This window comes from Bubalus kerabau, chromosome 10 (genome assembly GCF_029407905.1).
Source record: "Bubalus kerabau isolate K-KA32 ecotype Philippines breed swamp buffalo chromosome 10, PCC_UOA_SB_1v2, whole genome shotgun sequence".
Taxonomy (NCBI): domain Eukaryota; kingdom Metazoa; phylum Chordata; class Mammalia; order Artiodactyla; family Bovidae; genus Bubalus; species Bubalus kerabau.
The window spans coordinates 60943988-60968923 of record NC_073633.1 but is presented as its reverse complement, the minus strand read 5'-3'; the positions used below and the strand labels follow the sequence as shown (position 1 = coordinate 60968923).

At 39.2% G+C, this 24936-nt stretch overlaps 1 protein-coding gene across 3 annotated transcripts in view; it reads left to right on the top strand.

Annotated features, from left to right (window-relative positions):
• The window catches only part of UNC13C (unc-13 homolog C), an 860874-nt gene that overhangs the window by 446968 nt on the left and 388970 nt on the right, over positions 1-24936 (top strand). For all 3 annotated transcript variants that reach the window (XM_055537914.1, XM_055537913.1, XM_055537912.1), the window contains one exon: positions 4913-5132. In XM_055537914.1, coding sequence (XP_055393889.1) covers positions 4913-5132 — 220 coding nt within the window. The remainder of the gene's footprint in view (positions 1-4912; positions 5133-24936) is intronic.

Below are 24936 nucleotides of genomic sequence, written 5' to 3'. Positions count from 1 at the left end.
AGGGTTTTCCTTTGTTTTCTTCTGTTTTGTTTTCATTCAGTGCCCCATATCCTAGATTTTCACCTTATTCCACAAAAGCTATGTCGTTGTAATCTTATTTGATCTGCTGTTATTTTGCTGCTAAAAATACACTCTTTCCCTCAGTATACCATATTCCCCTGAGATGATCATATCAGATGTATTTTCCTTTCTTTCCATGCTTTCCTTAACTATTGATTTCCTGAATTTCTATATTGACCATCATTCTATCTTATGCTTTGCTGGAATAAGAAATATTTTCATAAACCATTTATTTTAGAGTGATTTTCAGCTTTAGTAAACACATGCCCATATCTCCAAAATCAAGAATGAAAAACTCATATCATTTTCTTGAGACTGGGGACATATACCCTCTAGTGAATTCTCTTATGTTTTTGTCCAGCTTCTATAGCTTTCAAATGTTATGGTTTATTTTAATGCCCTATTCAATTGATTTTTGATGTGCTGTCTGATAAATTTTCCATGTTTCTTCTATTTTGAAATTAGCTTCTCTTCTCATGAAATGGACCATGCCTCTTTAACCAAACCAAAACAAACATTTCAATTTCAATGAAACCTTGCCAGCTGTCTATCAAAACTGTCTATCACTTGTTTTCCTTCAACATGTGTAATATTTTAGCAAATGTTCCTTATATTAATACTCTTACTATAGCCTAAAAATTTAGAGGACTGATTGTATATCACTTGAATTCAATAAAAAGAAAATGGACATAGGGGATTAGATAAAATGTGTTAATCATTAAATTTAAATTGTGTGGATAAATTCATATTAAAAAGCAAGTGCTTGTGTAACTCTAGGCTTCCCTGATAGATCAGTTGGTAAAGAATCTGCCTGCAATGCAGGACATCCCGGTTCTATCCCTGGGTCAGGAAGATCTGCTGGAGAAGGGATAGGCTACCCACTCCAGTATTCTTGGGCTTCCTTTGTGGTTCAGCTGGTAAAGAATCTGCCCAATTCTGCTTTCTAAGTTAATATATATCTCTCTCTTTTCTTATGTTCAGTAGCAGACTCTAATCTATTCCTACCCAGTGTTCCAGTTAGAATTGTTGTTTTTTCCCACTACTAAGGTAACAAATTATGCAATTGCAAATATACCTGAACTCCAATCTTGTTTTTTTTTTTTTTAATTTTAGCTAAACCAACAATTCTGTACTATGCACACACACACATCATACAGTCCCCCAGGCCCTCAGCTCAGAACATAAAACTGTCTATGTAGACCTAATGGTATATCTCTTATGCCAAGAATCATTCAGTTCACTTCAAAGATATTGAATATCACTCTGCTAGGCAGTAAAGGGGAAGCAAAGATGAATAATACATGCTTCTAATTCTAATAGAATTCTTTTTTTTTTAATTTTATTTTTAAACTTTACAATATTGTATTAGTTTTGCCAAACATCGAAATGAATCCGCCACAGGTATACCCATGCTCCCCATCCTGAACTCTCCTCCCTCCCCAGACCCTCCCTCTGGGTCGTCCCAGTGCACCAGCCCCAAGCATCCAGTATCGTGCATCAAACCTGGACTGGTGACTCGTTTCATACATGATATTATACATGTTTCAATGCCATTCTCCCAAATCTCCCCACCCTCTCCCTCTCCCACAGAGTCCATAAGACTGATCTATACCTCAGTGTGTCTTTTGCTGTCTCGTACATAGGGTTATTGTTACCATCTTTCTAAATTCCATATATATGCGTTAGTATACTGTATTGGTGTTTTTCTTTCTGGCTTACTTCACTCTGTATAATAGGTTCCAGTTTCATCCACATCATTAGAACTGATTCAAATGTATTCTTTTTAATGGCTGAGTAATACTCCATTGTGTATATGTACCACAGCTTTCTTATCCATTCATCTGCTGATGGACATCTAGGTTGCTTCCATGTCCTGGCTATTATAAACAGTGCTGCGATGAACATTGGGGTACACGTGTCTCTTTCCCTCCCTTCTGGTTTCCTCAGTGTGTATGCCCAGCAGTGGGATTGCTGGATCATAAGGCAGTTCTATTTCCAGTTTTTTAAGGAATCTCCACACTGTTCTCCATAGTGGCTGTATACTAGTTTGCATTCCCACCAACAGTGTAAGAGGGTTCCCTTTTCTCCACACCCTCTCCAGCACTTATTGCTTGTAGACTTTTGGATTGCAGCCATTCTGACTGGCATGAAATGGTACCTCATAGTGGTTTTGATTTGCATTTCTCTGATAATGAGTGATGTTGAGCATCTTTTCATGTGTTTGTTAGCCATCTGTATGTCTTCTTTGGAGAAATGTCTATTTAGTTCTTTGGCCCATTTTTGATTGGGTCATTTATTTTTCTGGAATTGAGGTGTAGGAGTTGCTTGTATATTTTTGAGATTAGTTGTTTGTCAGTTGCTTCATTTGCTATTATTCTCTCCCATTCTGAAGGCTGTCTTTTCACCTTGCTAATAGTTTCCTTTGTTGTGCAGAAGCTTTTAAGTTTAATTAGGTCCCATTTGTTTATTTTTGCTTTTATTTCCAATATTCTGGGAGGTGGGTCATAGAGGATCCTGCTGTGATGTATGTCAGAGAGTGTTTTGCCTATGTTCTCCTCTAGGAGTTTTATAGTTTCTGGTCTTAACAGTTCTTTTCAAGACATGACATCTTCATTAAAGAATGAAACCAAGAGATTTATTGACTCAAATTATCTTTATTGAAAAATGATGGATCCACTTGTTCTATGTGAACCCTAACACAGGGTTCCCCTACTTGAGAAGTTCCCGTATTTTGAACACACTTTTGGTGTGTAGACTCACTTGAAATGTAAAGAACTTTGATCAGACCCTCATTGAGTAGCAAGACTGGATCTTGCTTTTTAAAAGATGGAAAAATTTTTAGTGAAGATTAGCTTCTTTGTAGGGGAAACTCCTTGTACCATTACCAGACATATTCTGGGGAAATACCTGGTGAGGGGAATTACTGATAAAAGGAAAAGTGCTGTTTCCATACTTTGGAATTGAAGAATAATAGAAAGGTAGTCATGTCAACACTGTGGGAAGATACTCTGAAATGAGATTTAAGGATGATTAATGAAAAACACAAGCACTTCCCTTCTAGTGTTGCTTATCAGCTAGACTCCTACAGGATTTATGTAAACAACTATTCATCAGGCATCAGGTGGTTGTGGGGAATTATTTATAAATGTAACTTCAGAGAGTGCTGGTCTTTCTCCCCAGTGAGTCACCAGCAGAGTGGGAAATGAGAAGCAAAGAGACTCATCTAAACACATCTGAAGTATGAGCACTCTTACTTAGCATTTATTCAGTGTTTGAAGTCTATGGGCTATATTTGTTACTGTCACACAGTTTGATCATCAACACACAGTAGACAGGTAGCGCAGGAAATTGAGGATTAGAGAACTTAAGTCTCTCCATAGATTATAAGACTCGCAAATAGCACAGCATTCATTTCATGCCATGAAAAGGTGCTGTGCCCTAACACTCAGAGACAAGACAGCTCCTGCCTTCTGAAGCCCATTTCAACTGTCATGCGACAGAGCCTGTGCTCAGGAACTCAGGCCTCTGGGCTCCTTGTTCAGTGCTCACTTCACCAATGGCTTCCCTGCAGTGTTAAAAATTATCTCCGTTCAGTCATCTGTAAAGATGTGGATGGAGCTAGAGTCTGTCATACAGAGTGAAGTCAGACAGAAAGAGGAAAACAAATATTGTATATTATTGCATATACATGGAATCTAGAAAAATGGTACAGATTAACATATTTACAGGGCAAGAGTAGAGATAGAGACATACAGAATGAACAAGTGGACATGGTGGGGAGAGAAGTGGAATTAATTGGGAGATTAGCACTGACATATATACACTACCATGTGTAAAGTAGATAGCTAGTGGGAACCTACTGTGTAAAACCGGGAGCTCAGCTCTGTGATGACTTGATGGGTGGGATGGGGGTGGTGACAGAAACCACAGAGGCAGGGGATATATGTATACATAAAGCTGATTCACTTTGCTATGCAGCAGAACTAACACAACATTGAAAAGCAATTATATCCCAATAAATTAAAAAAATATATATCTCTCCCTTTAAGGCAGTGAAAGCAATTCCCTGTAGAAAGATCTCTAGAAGTATACTTCGAAATTGGGGAGGGGTGTTATGTTACAGAGGATGTCATGTTAGAATCAGGGAGGTGAGGCCTGGTTAAGATACAAAGGAGGAGTGAGGGGTGTTTGTAGAAGTTTAAAATCAGCATTCAGAATACTTTCCATGACTTTATAATTTTACCAAGAACCAACTTAGACCAAGGATAGTAATATAAATTTATTTTGACTTTTGAATTGATGTTTCCTGAATATCTATCTCAAGCCATAGACTAGATTATGCTCTGAGGATTGATCCAGCAGTGAGCATGATGTTCATCATCCTTGTGCTCATGAAGTAACAGGACAGAGGATGTAGTCATTATCAAGAAACCAGAGCTTTGTGCTGCCATGAAAGAACCTTGCACAGCAGTGAAGCCCAGTCCCATGTGAAAATTAGGGAGTTTCTGTATTCAAATTGGAGAAGGAAATGGCAACCCACTCCAGTGTTCTTGCCTGGAGAATCCCAGGGACAGGGGAGCCTGGTGGGCTGTCTTCTCTGGGGTTTCACAGAGTCGGACCCAACTGAAGCGACTTAGCAGCGGTATTCAAATTACTGAATGGGGCCCTGGAGCATTGAAGGAAGAATACTTAAGCAGAGTCACTGTGATGACTGTCATCACTTAAATAAATAATTAAAGAGTCCTCTCAAAATAGCGTTTTCAGGAAAAAGTGATAACATGGTTTGTTTTATGTTGGGCTTCTCCAGATCCATTGATGTACCTTACATTGGTAACTTCTCTCACCTTCCCAGAAAATACATGTATTCAAGAAGACGCTACAGGCACTGATCTACCCCATGTCCTCCACCACCCCACACAACTTCGAGGTCTGGACGGCTACAACACCTACCTACTGTTACGAGTGTGAAGGGCTCCTATGGGGCATTGCCCGGCAAGGCATGAAGTGTTCGGAGTGTGGAGTGAAGTGCCACGAAAAGTGTCAGGACCTCCTGAATGCCGACTGTTTGCAGAGTGAGTACTCAGGTGAAGAAGCAGGTGTGCAGAGCTGGTCGCATCCTGTCTGTTTTCAGCTCTTGCTAATTCTCAACAAATCCTATCCAGGCATACGGAGTTATACACACTACCCATCAATTACCTAACTGACTTTGTTGACCCTGGCACTGTCAGATTCCTCAGAATAACTACTTGGAGTTCAATGGCACTTGGCCCAAGTAGAAATTTTCAAAGTGACTTCCAATCTGTGTTCTTACTTTTATCTCATAATAGCCTGACATGGTCAGTGGGAACATGTAAAGTCATGTTCCTCAAACAGGGTTGACACATCCCTGAGGTGACAGCAACTGGAATTCTTTTCCAAGCCTGCTTGACTTCTGCCTTCTGCAAGCAAGCGCCATGCTCTTCTGCAGCCCCTGTGCAGACCTTAAAATTGGGAGGTCATGTATCTGAATGTCAAAGACAAATCTAACTTACCAGATATGTGACCTGGAAAAAGTTTTTCTAACTTCTCAGGGCTTCATTTTTCTTCCTTCAAATAAATAGGAATAATAAAATTTACCTTAGTGGTTTATTGAAGACTAAATGGGAAAGTCGCTGCTAAGAATCTGGCACATAGTAGATGCTCAGTGAATGTTAATGGCCTCTCCATTCTTTTACATTTCTGAATAAGTACATGTCACTTTGACTTTTATGACAGGTTATCTTAGATTTTTCATTTCTGAAAAAAGAAAACCCTTTATACTGGTACTTTAGGTCCTGAAATGCCAAAACTCTAAAACACATATTGTTGACTTTTCACTGCTGAATTGATTTGTCTGCTGACCTTAAATAACTAAAAAAGTACTGCTGAAGAACTCTATTTTAACATGGATTTTCATTTTCAAATGATGTGTTTTTCACATTTAATAGTGTCCCCTTTATTATTTATTTGAATATGGTCAGTGTAAGGTGCATGGGTTGCCTGAAATTGAGGGAGGACAGAGGAAAAGTCGAAATAGAGATTAAATCGCAAATGCTGGTATGGCTGGCTGTGGTCCTAACAGTTCACACACATTGTACACTTTCCTCTACCTGATTAGTATTCTCCCTATACAACCAGATCAACTGAGACTGTTAATGGTAATGAATGTGTTTTTTAAAGCAAAATAGTACTCCTTTAAAACATAAAGTGTATACTGAGGAATGAATGCTTATAAGGAAGGGAAACTGACTCAGTATTACCCAGCCAAGTCACCTGCAACATCCCATCCTACAATCCCATCCTACAATTACAATTTAGTCTTCCTCTTTTAAAAGTGAATTGTAAAGCAGTGTCTTAAGAAACAACCATATTAGGGTAGTGATATTTTGAGAAAATAGGTAGGAAAAAATATTGCCATATAGAAACTATGGCTTAGATCTCTTAAAGAAAAAAATGATGTAGGTCATACTTAAGAAATGAGCTCATTCTTCAGGTCTTTCAGAGAAGAGAGATGCCACCCACTCATAAGCTTTAGAAACATTTTCATAGTCTGTTTCCATTTCTTCAGATAGCATGCTTTATTTGGTAATGGTTAAATACATGTGGCAAGCTTTTCATTGAAGTTATTCATTAAAATGTATGTAAATTGGAAGAATCAGAAACAGTACAAAAAATGAAAGTAGACGTGCATCACCCAGGAAAGGGATATTTTCCTTAATAACTCCTTATATTTCCCTGAAACTCACATTCTCACACTGAATAGAAACTCACATTCTCACACTGAATTGCTAATACATGAATTCAGCTTCACCACTTACCACAATAACTATCAATAAAATTTAATGCTGTCCTAGCAAACTAATGTTGAAAATTCTCCAAGCTAGGCTTCAGTAGTACATGAACTGAGAACTACCAGATGTTCAAGCTGGATTTAGAAAAGGCAGAGGAACTAGGTATCAAATTGTCAACATCTGTTGGATCATAGAAAAAGAAAGAGAATTCGAGAAAAACATCTACTTCTGCTTTATTGACTATGCCAAAGCCTTTAACTGTGTGGATCACAATAAACTGTGGAAAATTCTTCAAGAAATGGGAATACTAGACCACCTTACCTGCCTCCTGAGAAATCTGTATGAAGGTCAAGAAGCAACAGTTAGAACTGGACATGGAATAACGGACTGGTTCCAAATTGGAAAAGGAGTATGCCAAGGCTGTATATTGTCACCCTGCTTATTTAACTTATATGCAGAGTAAGTCATGTGAAATGCTGGCTGGATGAAGCATGAGGTAGAATCTAGATTGCTGGGAGAAATATCATAACCTCAGATAAACAGATGATACCATCCTTATGACAGAAAGCAAAGAGGAACTAAAAAGCCTTGATGAAAATGAAACAGAATAGGGAAAAATCTGGCTTAAAATTCAACATTCAAAAAACTAAGATCATGGCATTCGGTCCCATCACTTCATGTCAAATAGACAGGGAAACAATGGAAACAATGACAGACTTTATTTTCTTGGGCTCTAAAATCACTACAGATGGTGACTTCAGCCATGAAATTAAAAGACCCTTACTCCTTGGAAGAAAAGCTATGACAAACGTAGATAGCATATTAAAAAGCAGAGACCTTACTTTTCCTACAAAGGTCAGTCTAGTCAAAGCTATGTTTCTTTCCAGTAGTCATGTATGGATGTGAGAGTTGGACCATAAAGAAAGCTGAGCACTGAAGAATTGATGCTTTTGAACTGTGGTGTTGAAGAAGACACTTGCGAGTCCCTTGGACTGGAAGGAAATCAAACCAGTGAACCTTAAAGGAAATAAGCCCTGAATATTCATTGTAAGGACTAATGCTGAAGCTCCAATACTTTGGCTACCTGATACGAAGAACTGATTCAACTGGAAAAGACCCTGATGCTAGAAAAGGTTGAATGAAGGAGAAGGAGATGAGGGAGGATGAGATGGTTGAATGGCATCACCGACTCAATGGACATCAGTTTGAGTGAGTTCTGGGAGTTGCTGATGGACAGGGAAGCCTTGCGTGCTGCAGTCCATGGGGTCGCAAAGAGTAGGACATGACAGAGCAAATGTACGGAACTATCAAATTAGTGATGTTTCCTTAAGAAACTTCTCTTTTCAATGCTTTAAGCAAAAAAGTTTTTATGGTGGCACCTTGTTTGAAATACCCCCATGTGTGCCAAAATCAAAAGAAAAGGAGAGAATAAAAATTTAAAGAAGTGAGAGTTGGAAAGCATAGCTAATGCATTCTCCTGTAAACATAGGAGGTTCTTCAATTTCCTTCTCAAAATTATCATTCAATTTCTGTTTGAATATCCACAGAGAAAATTTAACAGTATGCCAGGGAATTTGTATTAGAAAATTATAGCTTATAAATTAAAATTTGAACCAATTTTAGTAACTGGTTCAAAATAACCTCTAGGAACTTCTATTATTTTAAGCCAAATCTTACCTTTGAAGAAAATATTTAATAAATTGTCTCCTATCTTGTTTAATAGTTTTACAGGATAATAATCATTTTTAGATTTCTAAAACCCTCATTATTTTGCTAATTCTTTTCTGAAAATGTTGCTGTCAATATACATACACACGTACACAGAATGAAGCAAAAGGAAGCAAAAAGTCTATATTTGGGTCTGACCAATGACCAATTCACAATACAGGATATTTGAAGTTACTTCATTTGAGTTTGGGAGAAGGCAATGGCACCCCACTCCAGTACTGTTGCCTGGAAAATCCCATGGATGGAGGAGCCTGGTAGGGCGCAGTCCATGAGGTCACTAAGAGTCAGACACAACTGAGCGACTTCACTTTCACTTTCCACTTTGATGCATTGGAGAAGGAAATGGCAACCCACTCCAGTGTTCTTGCCTGGAGAATCCCATGGACGGAGAAGCCTGGTAGGCTGCAGTCCATGGGGTCACACAGAGTCGGACACAACTGAAGCGACTTAGCAGCAGCAGCAGCATTTGAATTTGGTATTTCAATCTTATGGAATATTGGATCTGTGACTTAAACACTTGCAGTCAAGTGAAGTTAGAGCAGGTGATGAGCCCACCCACCGTTGCAGTACCTCCATGCATGTTCAGAGATTCGTGGAAATGTCAGATGAGTTCCCCAAACAGCCTCATCTCAGTTCATGTCTGGCTGATTTTATTTGGAGGTTCTACACTTCACTGCCTTCCTGGCCCAAGGCTACCATCCATGTGAAGTAGAGGTAGAAACGGAGAATAGCAAAGAGAAACAGAGAAGCTTCAGAGAACAGCACTGACCTGTCACAACCCTCTTTGCTCCAGGCCAGTCAGATCAGATCAGATCAGATCAGTTGCTCAGTCGTGTCCGACTCTTTGCAACCCCATGAATCGCAGCACACCAGGCCTCCCTGTCCATCACCAACTCCTGGAGTTCACTCAGACTCACGCCCATCGAGTCAGTGATGCCATCCAGCCATCTCATCCTCTGTCATCCCCTTCTCCTCTTGCCCCCAATCCCTCCCAGCATCAGAGTCTTTTCCAATAAGTCAACTCTTCGCATGAGGTGGCCAAAGGACTGGAGTTTCAGCTTCAGCATCATTCCTTCCAAAGAAATCCCAGGGCTGATCTCCTTCAGAATGGACTGGCTGGATCTCCTTGCAGTCCAAGGGACTCTCAAGAGTCTTCTCCAACACCACAGTTCAAAAGCATCAATTCTTCGGTGCTCAGCATTCTTCACAGTCCAACTCTCACATCCATACATGACCACAGGAAAAACCATAGCCTTGACTAGATGGACCTTTGTTGGCAAAGTAATGTCTCTGCTTTTGAATATGCTATCTAGGTTGGTCATAACTTTCCTTCCAAGGAGTAAGCGTCTTTTAATTTCATGGCTGCAGTCACCATCTGCAGTGATTTTCAAGCCCAGAAAAATAAAGTCTGATGCTGTTTCCCCATCTATTTGCCATGAAGTGGTTGGACCAGACACCATGATCTTCGTTTTCTGAATGTTGAGCTTTAAGCCAACTTTTTCACTCTCCACTTTCACTTTCATCAAGAGGCTTTTGAGTTCCTCTTCACTTTCTGCCATAAGGGTGGTGTCATCTGCATATCTGAGGTTATTGATATTTCTCCCAGCAATCTTGATTCCAGCTTGTGTTTCTTCCAGCCCAGTGTTTCTCATGATGTACTCTGCATAGAAGTTAAATAAACAGGGTGACAATATACAGCCTTGACGAACTCCTTTTCCTATTTGGAACCAGTCTGTTGTTCCATGTCCAGTTCTAACTGTTGCTTCCTGACCTGCATACAAATTTCTCAAGAGGCAGATCAGATGTTCTGGTATTCCCTCTCTTTCAGAATTTTCCACAGTTTATTGTGATGCACACAGTCAAAGGCTTTGGCATAGTCAATAAAGCAGAAATAGATGTTTCTCTGGAACTCTCTTGTTTTTTCCATGATCCAGCGGATGTTGGCAATTTGATCTCTGGTTCCTCTACCTTTTCTAAAACCAGCTTGAACATCAGGAAGTTCATGGTTCACATACTGTTGAAGCCTGGCTTGGAGAATTTTGAGCATGACTTTACTAGCGTGTGAGATGAGTGTAATTGTGCGATAGTTTGAGCATTCTTTGACATTGCCTTTCTTTGGAATTGGAATGAAAACTGACCTTTTCCAGTCCTGTGGCTTGCTGGCATATTGAGTGCAGCACTTTCACAGCATCATCTTTCAGGATTTGGAATAGCTCAATTGGAATTCCGTCACCTCCACTAGCTTTGTTTGTAGTGATGCTTTCCAAGGCCCACTTGACTTCGCATTCCAGGATGTCTGGCTCTAGGTCAGTGATCACACCATCGTGATTATCTGGGTCATGAAGCTCTTTTTTGTACAGTTCTTCTGTGTATTCTTGCCATCTCTTTTTAATATCTTCTGCTTCTGTTAGGTCCGTACCACTTTTGTCCTTTATCGAGCTCATCTTTGCATGAAATGTTCCTTTGGTATCTCTGATTTTCTTGAAGAGATCCCTAGTCTTTCCAGTAGGAGTGGCCAGATTTCATCTACTTTCTTTTAAATTAACTCATTTCTGTCCTGTTACTTGAAAATACAGTTACTGTTTTTTGGAAACAGCATTTGGTGATGAAAGAATTGAAATATAGCTAATGGAGAAGTAGTTTCTCACCCCGGAGGATATTTTTTTAAAAAAACTTCACAATGTTGTTTTGGTTTCTGCCATACAGTAATGCAAATCAACCATAATTATACATATATCCCCTCCTTCTTGAGCCTGCCTCTCCTCCCCTAATCCCACTTCTCTAGGTCATCACAGAGTGCCAGACTGGGCTCCTTATGTTATACAGTAACTTCTCACCAGCTATCTATTTTGCACATAGTAGTGTATGTATGTTGGTACTACTTTCTCCATTTGTCTCTCTCTTTCTCTCCCCCACTGTATCCTCAAGTCAATTCTCTATGTCTGCATCTTCATTCCTTCCCTTCAAATAGGTTCATCAACACCACTTTTCTAGATTCCATATATATGTATTAAATATACAATATTTGTTTTTCTTTTTTTAATTTATTTATTTTAATTGGAGGCTAATTACTTTACAGTATTGTAGTGGTTTTTGCCATACATTGACATGGATCAGCCATGGGTGTACATGTGTTCCCCATCCTGAACCCCCCTCCCACCTTCCCATCCCATCCTTCAGGGTCATCCCAGTGCACCAGCCCTGAGCACCCTGTCTCATGCATTGAACCTGGACTGGTGATCTATTTCACATATGATAATATACATGTTGCAATGCTATGCTCTCAAATCATTCCACCCTCGCCTTCTCCCACAGAGTCCAAAAGATTGTTCTTTACATCTGTGTCTCTTTTGCTGTCTCACATATAGGGTCATCATTACCATCTTTCTAAATTCCATATATATGTGTTAATATACTGTATTGGTGTTTTTCTTTCTGACTTACTTTGCTATGTATAATAGGCTCCAGTTTCATCTACCTCATTAGAACTGATTCAAATGCATTCTTTTTAATAGCTGAGTAATATTCCATTGTGTATACGTACCACAGCTTTCTTATCCATTTGTCTGGTGATGGACACCTAGGTGACTCCCATGTCCTGGCTATTGTAAACAGTGCTGCGATAAACATTGGTGTACATGTGTCTCTTTCAATTCTAGTTTCCTCGTTGTGTATGCCCAGCAGTGGGATTGCTGGGTTCTATTTCCAGTTTTTTAAGGAATCTCCACACTGTTCTCCATAGCAGCTGTACTAGTTTGCATTCCCACCAACAGTGTAAGAGGGTTCCCTTTTCTTCTCACCCTCTCCAGCATTTATTGTTTGTAGACTTTTTGCATTTTTACATTTTTCAAAATTTATTTATTTTAATTGGAGGCTAATTACTTAACAATGTTGTAGTGGTTTTGCCATACATTGACATGAATCAGCCATGGGTGTACATGTGCTCCCTATTCTGAACCCCCCTCCCACCTCCTTCCCCAACCCATCCTTCTGGTCATCCCAGTGCACCAGCCCTGAGCACCCTGTCTCATGCATTGAACCTGGACTGGTGATCTGTTTCACACATGATAATATACATGTTTCAATGCTATTCTCTCAAAACATCCCACCCTCGCCTTCTCCGACAGAGTCCAAAAGACTGTTCTATACATCTGTGTCTCTTTTGCTGTCTTGCATGTAGGGTTGTTATTACCATCTTTCTAAATTCCATATATATGCATTAGTATACTGTATGTGTGTTTTTCTTTCTGGCTTACTTCACTCTGTATAATAGGCTCCAGTTTCATCTACCTCATTAGAACTGATTCAAATGTATTCTTTTTAATGGCTGAGTAATATTCCATTTTGTATCTGTACCAAGATTGCTGGGAGAAATATCAATAACCTCAGGTATGAAATATTGATAACCTCAGATATGCAGATGACACCACACTTAAGGCAGAAAGTGAAAAAGAACTAAAGAGCCTCGTGATGAAACTGAAAGAGGAAAGTGAAAAGTTGGCTTAAAGCTCAGCAGTCAGAAAACTAAGATCATGGCACCTGGTCCCATCACTTCATGGCAAATAGATAGGGAAACAGTGGCTGATTTTATTTTGGAGGGCTCCAAAATCACTGCAGATGGTGATTGCAGCCATGAAATTAAAAGATGCTTACTCCTTGGAAGGAAAATTATGACAAAGCTAGATAGCATATTAAAAAGCAGAGACATTACTTTGCCAACAAAGGTCCGTCTAGTCAAGACTATGATTTTTCCAGTGGTCAGGTATGGATATGAGAGTTGGACTATAAAGAAAGCTGAGTGCCAAAGAATTGATGCTTTTGAACTGTGGTGTTGGAGAAGACTCTTGAGAGTCCCTTGGAGTGCAAGGAGATCCAACCAGTCCATCCTAAAGGAGATCAGTCCTGAGTGTTCATTGGAAGGACTGATGTTGAAGCTGAAACTCCAATACTTTGGCTACCTGATGCGAAGAGCTGACTCATTGAAAAAGACCCTGATGCTGGGAAGGATTGAGGGAAGGAGGAGAAGGGGACAACAGAGGATGAGTTGGTTGGATGGCATCACCGACTCGATGGATATGGGTTTGAGTGGACTCTGGGAGTTGGTGATGGACAGGGAGGCCTGGCGTGCTGCACTTCATGGGGTCACAAAGAGTCGGATACGACTGAGCGACTGAGCTGAACTGAACTGGTGATCCCCTTGCCATTTACTTTGTTGTTTTGGGTTCGAGTTTATACACCTTTTCTCTGTTTCCTGTGTAGAGAAGATCTTTTAGTATTTGTTGAAGAGCTGGTTTGGTGGTGCTGAATTCTCTCATCTTTTGCTTGTCTGTAAAGCTTTTAATTTCTCCTTCATATTTGAATGAGATCCTTGCTGGGTACAGTAATCTGGGTGGTAGGTTTTTCTCTTTCATCACTTTAAGTACGTCCTGCCATTCCCTTCTGGCTTGAAGAGTTTCTATTGAGAGATCACCTGTTATCCTTATGGGAATCCCCTTGTGTGTTATTTGTTGTTTTTCTCTTTCTGCTTTTAATATTTGATCTTTGTTAATTTGATTAATATGTGTCTTGGGGTGTTTCACCTTGGGTTTATCCTGTTTGGGACTCTCTAGGTTTCTTGCACTTGGGTGATTATTTCCTTCCCCATTTTAGGGAAGTTTTCAACTATTATCTCTTCAAGTATTTTCTCACAGCCTTTCTTTTTGTCTTCTTCTTCTGGGACTCCTATGATTCAAATGTTGGGGCATTTTACGTTGTCCCAGAGGTCTCTGAGGTTGTCCTCATTTATTTTAATTCTTTTTTTCCCCTCTTTGCTTCATTTATTTCTACCATTCTATCTTCCACCTCACTTGTCCTATCTTCTGCCTCAGTTATTCTACTGTTTGTTCCCTCCAGAGTGTTTTTACTATTGCATTATTCATAATTGTTTGACTCTTTTTCTTCTAGGTCCTTGTTAAGCATTTCTTGCATCTTCTCAATCATTGTCTCCAGGCTGTTTATCTGTAACTGCATTTTGTTTTCAAGGTTTTGGATCATTTTTACCATCATAATTCTGAATTCTTTTTCAGGTAGACTCCCTATCTCCTCCTCTTTTCTTTGGTTTGGCGGGCATTTATCATGTTCCCTTACCAGCTGAATATTTCTCTGCCTTTTCATCTTTTTTAGGTTGCTGTTTTCAGGGTGGCCTTTCTCTATGCTGGAAGTTTGTGGTTCCTCTTTATTGTGGAGGTTCCTCCCTGTGGGTGGTGTTGGATGAGTGGCTAGTCAAGGTTTCCTGGTTAGGGAGGCTTGTGTCCATGTTCTGGTGGGTGGAGCTGGCCTCTTCTCTCTAGAGTGCAATGAAGTGTCCAATAGTGAGTTTTGAGTTGTCTGTGGGTTTGGTGTGAATTTTGACCACCTGTATTTTAATGCTCAGGGTTATGTTCCTGAGTTGTTGGAGAATTAGCTTGGTATGTCTTGCTCTGAAACTTTTGGCTCTTGGGTGGAGCTTGGTTTCATTGTAGGTATGGAGGCTTTTGGATGAGCTCTTGTCTATTAATGTTTCCTGGTGTCAGGAGTTTTCTGGTGTTCTCAAGTTTTGGATTTAAGCCTCCTGCCTTTGGCTTTCAGTCTTGTTCTTACAGTAGCCTCAAGACTTCTCCATCCATACTGCACCAATGATAAAACATATAGGTTAATGGTGAAAAGATTCTCCACAGTGAGGGACACCCAGAGAGGTTCACAGAGTTACATGGAGAAGAGAAGAGGGAAGAGGGAGATAGAGGTGATCAGGAGGAGAAGAGGGGGAATCAAAAGGGGCGAGAGCAGTCTAGTCAGTAATCAACCCCCTATGTTCTCTCCATAGTCTGGAACACTCAGAGACGTTCATGGAGTTCCATGGAAAAGAGAAGGAGGAGAAAGGAGATAGAGATGACCAGGAGGAGAAGAGGGGGAGTCAAAGGGATAGAGATGAATCTAGCCAGTAATCAGTTCCCTAAGTGTTCTCCACAGCCTGGAACACCCAAAAAGATTCACAGAGTTGAGTAGAGAAGAGAAGGGGGAGGGAGGAGATAGAGGTGACCTGGGGGAGAAAAAGGAGAGTCAAAAGGGGGAGAGAGCAATCAAGCCAGTAATCACACTCCTAAATAAAAATGGCTACTGAAGATTGGATTCTTAAGGTACAAAATTGATTAAAAAAATACCAAATAGCAAAGATTAAAAATCTAGAGTAGAGGTTAGACTCTCCAAAATACAATATTAAAAAAAAATCACAAAAATTATTAAAAATATATATATATATGAAATTTGCTTTAAAAAGGGGTCTTTTTTTGCAAAGTAATAGTAGGTTATAAAAATGAAAATTAAAGGAGTAATAAAGAACTTAAAAATAAAAAAATTTAAATTAAAAAATGATAATAGTAAAATATATCTAGGAATTTCTCTGGAGCTGTTGAGGGCAGTGTGGAGTCAGTTCAGTTTCAGATAGTTCCTTGTTCCAGCTTACACTTCTTCTCAAGGTCATAGGCCCCTTCCAATGTAGTCAGTGCTAACAGGGTTTTAATCTGTTGCACTTGTCACTTCCAAAGTGGTTCCCTCTTCTCTGTTTATTTTGGCTTCCTCTGTTTGCAAGTCTCTTCAGTATCTAACTTATGCCCTGACACAAGGGGGTGAAGGTGGTCACTTATTTAGGCTCACTTGTTCAGTTGTGCTGTGGGGAGGGAGGAACACTGCAAACAAATATCACTGGCGTGTGTGGGGAGTGCTCGCAGTGTCTGGGCCACACTGGGTTTGCCCCCACTCACGGCATGTGTGCTTTCCCAGTTTATACTGCTCAGACTCCAGGTTGCTCTGCAGGGGAACTGTCCTAAGTGGGCCCTGGGTTTCATGCACTGCCCAGGTCTAAGCCACTCAGGTTCAGGTTCTCAGGTACTCCACAAAGGCACAGACTTGGTTGGGCCTGCGTTTTGTGCCTTTCCCAGGTCCAAGTAGTGCAGATGACCAGGTGTTTGTTTAGCACACTCTTCCCAGGTGGGTGGTGCATCTTATTGCCTCCCTGGTCCCAGCTCCTTGGTTTCCTGGGTGCACAGCAGGAGCACCATCTCAGGTGTGCCATGTGTCTCCTCTAGGGAGCTGATTTCTGACTGTGACCCTCCTGGCCCATGTCAACCATCCAGGATCCCAGGAAGGCTTGGTTAGCAACTGGGAACCTGCTCCCAGTTTGGTGGAGGGATCCGAGATTGCCCCTCTTTCTGGCTCTGGCTGTCACCTGCCTGCCTCTCTGTGTCCGGCAGGGGAGGGGCCAGCCTGCAGCTGGCTAGCTGTCCTCTAGTATTCACTTGGTCCTTTGTTCTGTGAGCAGGCGAGGTTGTGCCTTACAGCTTTTCTCGGGAAAGTTCTCTCTCTCTCTTTTTTTTTCCCCCCTCCCTGGCTGTCTCACAGTTTGGGTTGCTATCTCACGTTAGCTCCCTCAGATTGTCCTCAAGGCATTTGGCCCTGGTCCTTACCCTAAGCATGCAGCCCGTGTCTCCCTCTTCAGCCTCCGCTCACTGCTACTTCTCCACTGGGAGTTGCGGTTAGGTGCATAATCTGTGGTTTGGTTTTTGTTTTTTCTCCCAGTTATGTTGCCCTCTGAGATTGCTAAACTCCCCGCAGACCTGCCGGTTTCCTGGTGTTTGGAAACTTATTCTCCTTCATGACACCCTCCCTGGGATGGGTCTCTGTCCCTAACTCTTTTGTCTCTCTTTTTACCTTTTATATTTTGTCCTACCTCTTTTCAAAGAGAATGGGCTGCCTTTCTGGGTGCCTGGTGGCCTCCACCAGCATTCAGAAGTTGTTTTGTGGAATTTTCTATTTGTTTTTCTGTTCCTGATTTTCTTCACTCTGTATAACAGGCTCTAGGTTCATTCACCTCACTAGAACTGATTCACATTAGTTCTTTTTTATGGCTGAGTAATATTCCATTGTACATATGTACCACATCTTCTTTACCCATTAATCTTTCAGTGGACATCAGGGTTGCTTCCATGTCCTGGCTATTGTAAATAGTGCTGCAGTGAACACTGGGATACATATATATATATATATATATATATATATATATATATATTTGGATTGTGATTTTCTTAGGCTATATGCCCAGTAGTGGAGTTGCTGGAACATATGCTAGATTTTTTTCCTAGCTTTTTAAGGAATCTCCATACTGTTCTCCACGATGGTTGTGTTAGTTTACATTCCCACCAACAGTGTATGAGGTTTCCCTTTTCTCTGCAACCTCTCCAGCATTTATTGTTTGTAGATTATTTGATGATGGTGATTATGACTGATATGAGGTGATACCTTATTGTAGTTCTGATTTTCATTTCTCTAATAATTAGTGATGTTGAGCCTCTTTTTTATGTGTTTATTGGCCATCTGTATATCTTCTTTGGAGAAATGTCTGTTTAGGTTTTCTGCCCATTTTTTGATTGGGCTTTTTTTTCTTGATAATGAGATGTATAATATATTCTGGAGATTAATCCTTTGTCAGTTGTTTCATTTGCAATTGTTTTCTTCTATTGTGTTGTCTTTTAATCTTGTCTATTATTTCCTTTGCTATGCAAAAGCTTTTAAGTTTAATTAGGTCCCATTAGTTTGCTTTTGTTTTTATTTCTATTATTCTAGGAGGTATCACCCTGAAGGATATCAATGTAACCCATAAGGACCTTGTCCAAACAGTAATGGTGGCAGCTTTAAACTAGGAAAACATGAAAAAAAGAAGTGTATGTTGGTTGGGATGAGGTTGTATGTGGAGTGAGACATATGTAAAAGAGATATCATACATAAAATATTTCCCTTGATTATCTTTTTAAAGTAGAAAAAAAACTTCAAAATCAGAAAAATATGCAAGTAACCATGAAGCCTAACCCAGTTGGCCAGCACTTTCTTACACATCTCCAAAAAAGAAATCCCAGAGTCCCACTCAAAAAAACATTCTACCTAGTTTTAGTTCCTAACTGGAAATGTCAAGCATCTGCATTAAAAGAGCAAGCATTTCATCGGGCTCAGGAAAGCAGCATCTTGTGAGATGTATTATTTTGTTCAGTGTTTCCCACTAACATTATGTTAAGCTTATGTGCACTAATGCTTAGCCATTGTGAATTCATAACATTCACAAAATCTGGCTAGTGCATTCCTGTCTACAATCTACTGATTTTTTTTTTTTTTTGGTATTTGTGTTACCACATTTTGCAACCATGCTATCTTAAGACATATGTTATTTGTATAACATATGAACTGTTACTGTGGGCAGGAACTTTATTCTGGGCTTTCAGATCTAGAAAAAAAGTTATCAGTGTTGTCCCTGGTCTCAGATATATTTTCTACAACTTAGGTAAATAAATGTGAACGCATATCTTGGAAACTTTTGACATTTTGTTTTGTCAATAGCAATTATACAAAGTATGTTTACATAATCAGTACTTAGGAAGCTTTGTATTTGCTGCTTTAGGGTGGAGACCAGTCTTTGTTTCCCCATAATTTAGCACACGTGTAAGCACAGCTAACTACATAATAAATGTTGGGAAGCAACAAATGAGGACATGAGAGCACACGTAGAAATAGCATGAAATAGTGTAGAGATCATTCTTCCATAGAACCATAGATCATTAGGGTGCCTTTGAGATCCGTTAATTGGAAGAATCCAAGCTACTGATTTTACTTAGTGCAGACAGCTCAGTATCTTTAAAAAAAAAAAAAAAAAAAAACACAAATGAATAACATAGGTAGGGTTACAACTAAGGTCTCTGAACTCCTAGCCTAGTGATCTCTCCTAATTATAAAGAAACATGCAAAATGGACGCCTAGAGGGGGAAATGGAAAGTTGTTGACTTTTATTTCTAGTGCTTTCCTCCTCTCCCTGTCTTTTAGACAATCTATGCTGCCCAGACCTTGGCTTCCTGAGCCTTCTCTTCAGGATGACTCCCTAAGACTTCCCTCTATGGCCAACCCACTGAGCTCGAGGTTCACCCACTCTCCATCGTCTCTATCTCCAGCCACAACATACTCACGACACTGACTTTTCAATACCAAATAGAACATGATTTGATAAGATAATTTGGATAAAAGTGGAATCAATAGTTACTTTAATACAGTGATTAGTTTCTTAATCCAAAAGAATAACCTCATAACGGATCATTTTCAGAGTACGTGGCAGTGCAAAAAGGGTGAATATGCCTCACTTAATGTGACAGATGGAGAAGGCAATGGGAGCCCACTCCAGTACTCTTGCCTGGAAAATCCCGTGGACGGAGGAGCCTGGTAGGCCACAGTCCATGGGGTCTTGAAGAGTCGGACACAACTGAGTGCCTTCACTTTCACTTTTCACTTTCGTGCATTGGAGAAGGAAATGGTAACCCACTCCAGTATTCTTGCTTGGAGAATCCCAGGGACAGAAGAGCCTTGGGGGCTGCTGTCTGTGGGGTCGCACAGAGTTGGACATGACTGAAGCAACTTAGCAGCAGCAGCAGCAGCAGCAGCAATGTGGCAGAAATATTCTATGTAACCTAAGAAAAAAGGCTATCTATCTATATGTATTTTTTTGGAGTCCTGAGCTACTTGAGAAAGATCTGGCTTCTAATCCTGTCACTAGTAAGAGTTTTCTAAAACCTCTCTGAGTACCATTTTCCATATATGTGAAAAGGATTAATAATACCTGTCAATGCTCTCCAGTTAAAGATCACTAAGAACACTCCTGTAGTTTTAAAAGTTCAGTTTATTACCCATGGCTTTGATGGAGAATGCACACCAGGGTAAACCACAGGGCATCTCAGGAAGAGTATTAAAAAGAGAGGATTTCTCTGGATCAGGTGTTGCCTTATAGTGAGGACAATCCTGTTATTGTGTACCTAAAAGAACAAAATCTTATCTGTAAGAAAGCAGAGATTAATAGCTGAATTTAGTAAAGAAGCAGTAGTCACTCATATGTGGAGGAGGATGTTTGGTATTTTGTGGTCACATGGTGACCTGGTTTTCAACTGTGCTTAGAAAAACATACAGAGTGGTCTTATTTGTTTTAAGAGGGATCATGTGCAAGGTTGGTGACCTGTGAGAGTCCTTACACCCAGCTGGATAGCAAGATTGCCTAGTGGTGAGCACTGGGACAGCTTCCAGCCACAGTGTGAACCAGTTGTGTTAGCCAAATTTCTAGATGTCAGAGGCTATTTAAAAATAGAAAAAAATAAAATTTTTTAAAAATTTTGTTTAATTTTTTGTTGCTATTCATTTTCTTTCTTTCTCTTTTTGAAAAGGATTTGAAGTAATCTATGTAGCTAAGTGGTGAGACCAAAAAGTTCTGTCTTTTTCCTATCTCTTCCTTGGTCCCTTCTTTTTCTCTTACACAGTAAAAATATTTTTTAAGTTCCCCCGCCCCCCCCTTTTTGTTTTTTTACAATTTATTTGTTCCCGTAATCCCTATAAATAGTTTTAGACTCTGAAGTGATTGGGAAATCTCGAGAAAGCAAGTGTCTAAATAATGCTCATGAGATGCAGTTTTGATACACAATTGTGAGAGTGCATTCCTGATTTTGTGGAGGATTTCAAGACACGACTGTTTCTAAACTTCTTCTAAAAGATTGCATTTACTAAAAATGGGATGGTGGAATCTGGTGGGGTTCGTCTAGTGCAGAGGGCAGGAATGATTGCTTCTGTTTGTTTGGAGCTGTAGGTTTAATGACAGTGAAGTCACTTTATAGAAGGTGGCAGTTCCTGGAAAGGGGGCTCCCAGCCCACATTCCCCACCTCCAGGGCTGGGAGATGATGCTAGGCTGGATCTGTGCTCCTCCAATTACCCTCCTGTTAAACATCAGTCCTTTGTTGTGTAGGAGAAATCATGCAGAGTGTGTGGCTTTGATCTTACAAGGAAAAGGAGGTGGCTGACTTAAAGACGGGGGAGTCGCAGGGCTGTTCCTTGAAAGATTGAAGGCATGGTAAAAGAGGAGGGTTAAGATTATCTTGGTTGTTAAAGCAGCTAAGGGGAAAGGGCAGGAAATGCCAACTACATGCCCACCTATGTGATTTCATGGGAGAGGAAAGCAGGGACATCAAAAGCAAGTCCACCTACGTGATTTTACTGGTAAAGACAGTAAAAGCAGTAAAGTTTATCAGATTAGACACTCTTAGGGAGACACATGGCTCAGTATCAGATCCTGAGTTCAGGGTTAGTAACCACTTGCACCCTCTGGGTTCATCAACTTCAAATGCAGGTAAAGGGTTAATGGATGTTAATAATAAATTACTATTAACATTCTTGTTATTATTATTTTCTACAGTCTCTCTGAACTCTGTTGTCTTTGGACTCCAATCTAGTGAACAGTTATAGAGAATTTAGCCTTGGCAGATGCTAAGCATGACACTGTCGAGGGCAAAGTTTTCAAGGAGTTGCTTCATGGGGCAAGTGAAGAACAAAACCCTAAAATTTCTTGTTAATGTGAAATTCTTTAATAAATGCTATACCCTCATTTTTGTCCTGAAATCCCTATGCTTATTCAATTATTAGTATTGAAACTATATAAGTATCTCATTTAATCCTTACAATGACCCTGTAAAGGAAAACAGTAATATTATTTCCTTCTTTTTCTCAGATGACAAAACTAAAGCTTACAGAAAGAATTAACTAGCCCAAGTTCAGATCATAAGTGGCAAATCAGAATTTACACAGAAGGCTTTCTCCTTCTGTAACCACAGCACCATGAGTGCTATGCTCTTTGGTCTTATTTAAAAGTAGTTTTCTTGATTTACTTTTTTCACTTATATTTGAACTGATGCCCTTGCTTTATGTTATTAAGTGCATGAAGTACATATGCCAACCAAATTCCGCTTTTATAATGGTGGGCACACGTTTGTCTTCTGAAAATCCCAAATCTGAAGCTAAGAACCCAGCGTATTTTGTCTCTTCATAAGATATGACAAAGAATGTCTGACATTTTACATAGCAGTTCATTCTTGTTTCTTCCAGTATTTTTGGTCTTATGGTCACAGTGTGCAAAAAGTTTATAGCACATTACATTAAACCCAGGGCCAAATTGAATAGTCAAATATAGTAATCATTTTCTTTTAGATTCCCCCAATAAACATTTTATCTTTATTGAGTGTATCTTATTTTCCAAGCAGTGTACTAGATACTTGGAATACACATTTAACTGAAGTTGGCCTTAAAGACTAGGACGTAGAAGACGTGTGTGTGTGTGTGTGTGTGTGTGTGTGTGTGTGTGTAAAACCAATACTGACGGAAGTAGTTGCATCAGTGTTGGTTAATAAATATTGAAGAATTCTGTGAGGCAGTTGCTTGAAATCAGCCATGTTAGGAATATTTACAGCACAGAAATCTGCAAATGCTATAAATCAAGTTTGCCTTTTGTTGTTTTGTTTTTTTTTTTTCCCATGGAGGAGGGAAGAAAATGTGACCACTGAATTTAGAAAACCAGGATTTCTTTTAAATAAAAGATAATATCATATGCTGAGAGTGGAGAGTAACGGAGAGTGAAAATGTTTTAGAACAGCTGTTGAAAAAATAGGAAAAAGAAGAGACTGGGACCAAGGTGGGATGATGCATTTGTCACATACATATAGGTAATTATTTCTAAGGAAAACTGAAATTATAAATCACCATGTAAAAATGATGAAACTGTTACTTTCATATGAAATTTAGATGCTTTGGGTAATGAATACAAATGAAAGAAAAGTGAAGGTTTCTAGCTAATTGGCTTTGTTCCATTAAATTAGGTGTAAGGGCATCATGTGAGATAAGCCCGCCTCTGTTTAAGGTTGAATTCCCTTGCAGTCTTGTGCATAATTGCATTTTCTGATCTGTCAATTAAGTGTTTTTAAAAGTAACAAAGATGAGTTCCATTTGGATAATGTATTACACTTTACAAAGTGCTTTCATTGTGTAATCTTTTTTGATCTTTATTGTTGATCTCTGGTTGACTTATTACTGTATTTCAGTGAAGCTGCTAGATCTTCTACCACATACTTTGAAGGAAGACTCATATAAATACAAATCTGTTTATCTCTGATGACTTTGAGATAAACAGAATAAGCCCAAAGGAAAAGAATAAACCAATAAGCCAAAGAGCTGGAAATTTATTTAAGAAATAGTTTCATTAGAAAAATAAGATGAGATATTTGGGTTCAATAAATGATGGGGCAATGAAAAGTCATTGTAGATGAGTTACAAAAATTATGAATTGGTCTGTATCCCTGAACTAAATCAAAGTTGAATCATTTTACAGATCAAAAGCATAAAAGCTATGTGTCTTTTCTAGAAATAATAGATAAAAGGCTTAAACATAAGTCTCTACTAACTTGCTCTCCCAGATTGGTGATTTTGCCATTTATGGGTCTGTCTGTTGTCTGTACATATTAGAGTAGATATTCTACTCCAGCATCAAGAGCATTGGTGAATTATTTCAAAGTTAATTGTCAAGCTTTCCTAATTGATTCTTCAAGAGAATTTAAGTAGTGGTTGTTAAGTACAGAGGTTTGATTTCTTAGGAAGAAAATTCTTTTGACATTCTAGCCTTGAATTTGGTAGTTATTATTGGGATGAACATTTATTATGTGGATGGCGGTCAATTGGCTCTGCCTGAATTAGAAAAATAACCCAAAAGTTAATGCATTTAACTTTTGAGGACTTTAACATACTTTTCTAGAGCTTTGAGGGCATTAATAGACATAACAAGCATAGTTGTTTAGAAATAAAGTATTGGGGGAAGCCAGTATTTTAATGATGCTTCTAACCCTTTGGACATTCTTCGAATCACCTTTAAAACCAAGCTTTTGAGGCACTTTGAATCTTGCAGGTGACTTTTTCAAGTCACTGTTGGTTTTTTTTCTATTTAATGATTATTCCAATACTTGAAGTAAAATATCTCTTTTGGGGAGTTGCAACTATGAAGTCTAGCCTATGCTAATTTTACTCTGTGAGAATTATGCTCTGTGGAACCAAGCCATTATTAACAAATCACAAGAATGCTTAAAGATACATAATTCACAAATGTGTAGTTATTCTAGGGCATGTTTTAACAGATCACTATGGCATTAAGAATGTCCCTTCAAATTATATCTTAAATGGAATATGTTAATTTTTAGTATTCTTTTTTAAATATGTGGTTTAAATTCTCAAAGGTTAAAAAAATATATAGAGGGAAACTGCTTTTTCTAACAATAGAATATGCATCCCTTTTACCATACTTTAGTTACATCTTGATTACTACAAATGCATTTTTACCACTTTAGAAAACAAATGTTATATTTTCAAATAATGAGGATGTTCACTAAAATACTGATGTTAAATTTTATATGAATTTATTATAAGGAAAGTTCATAG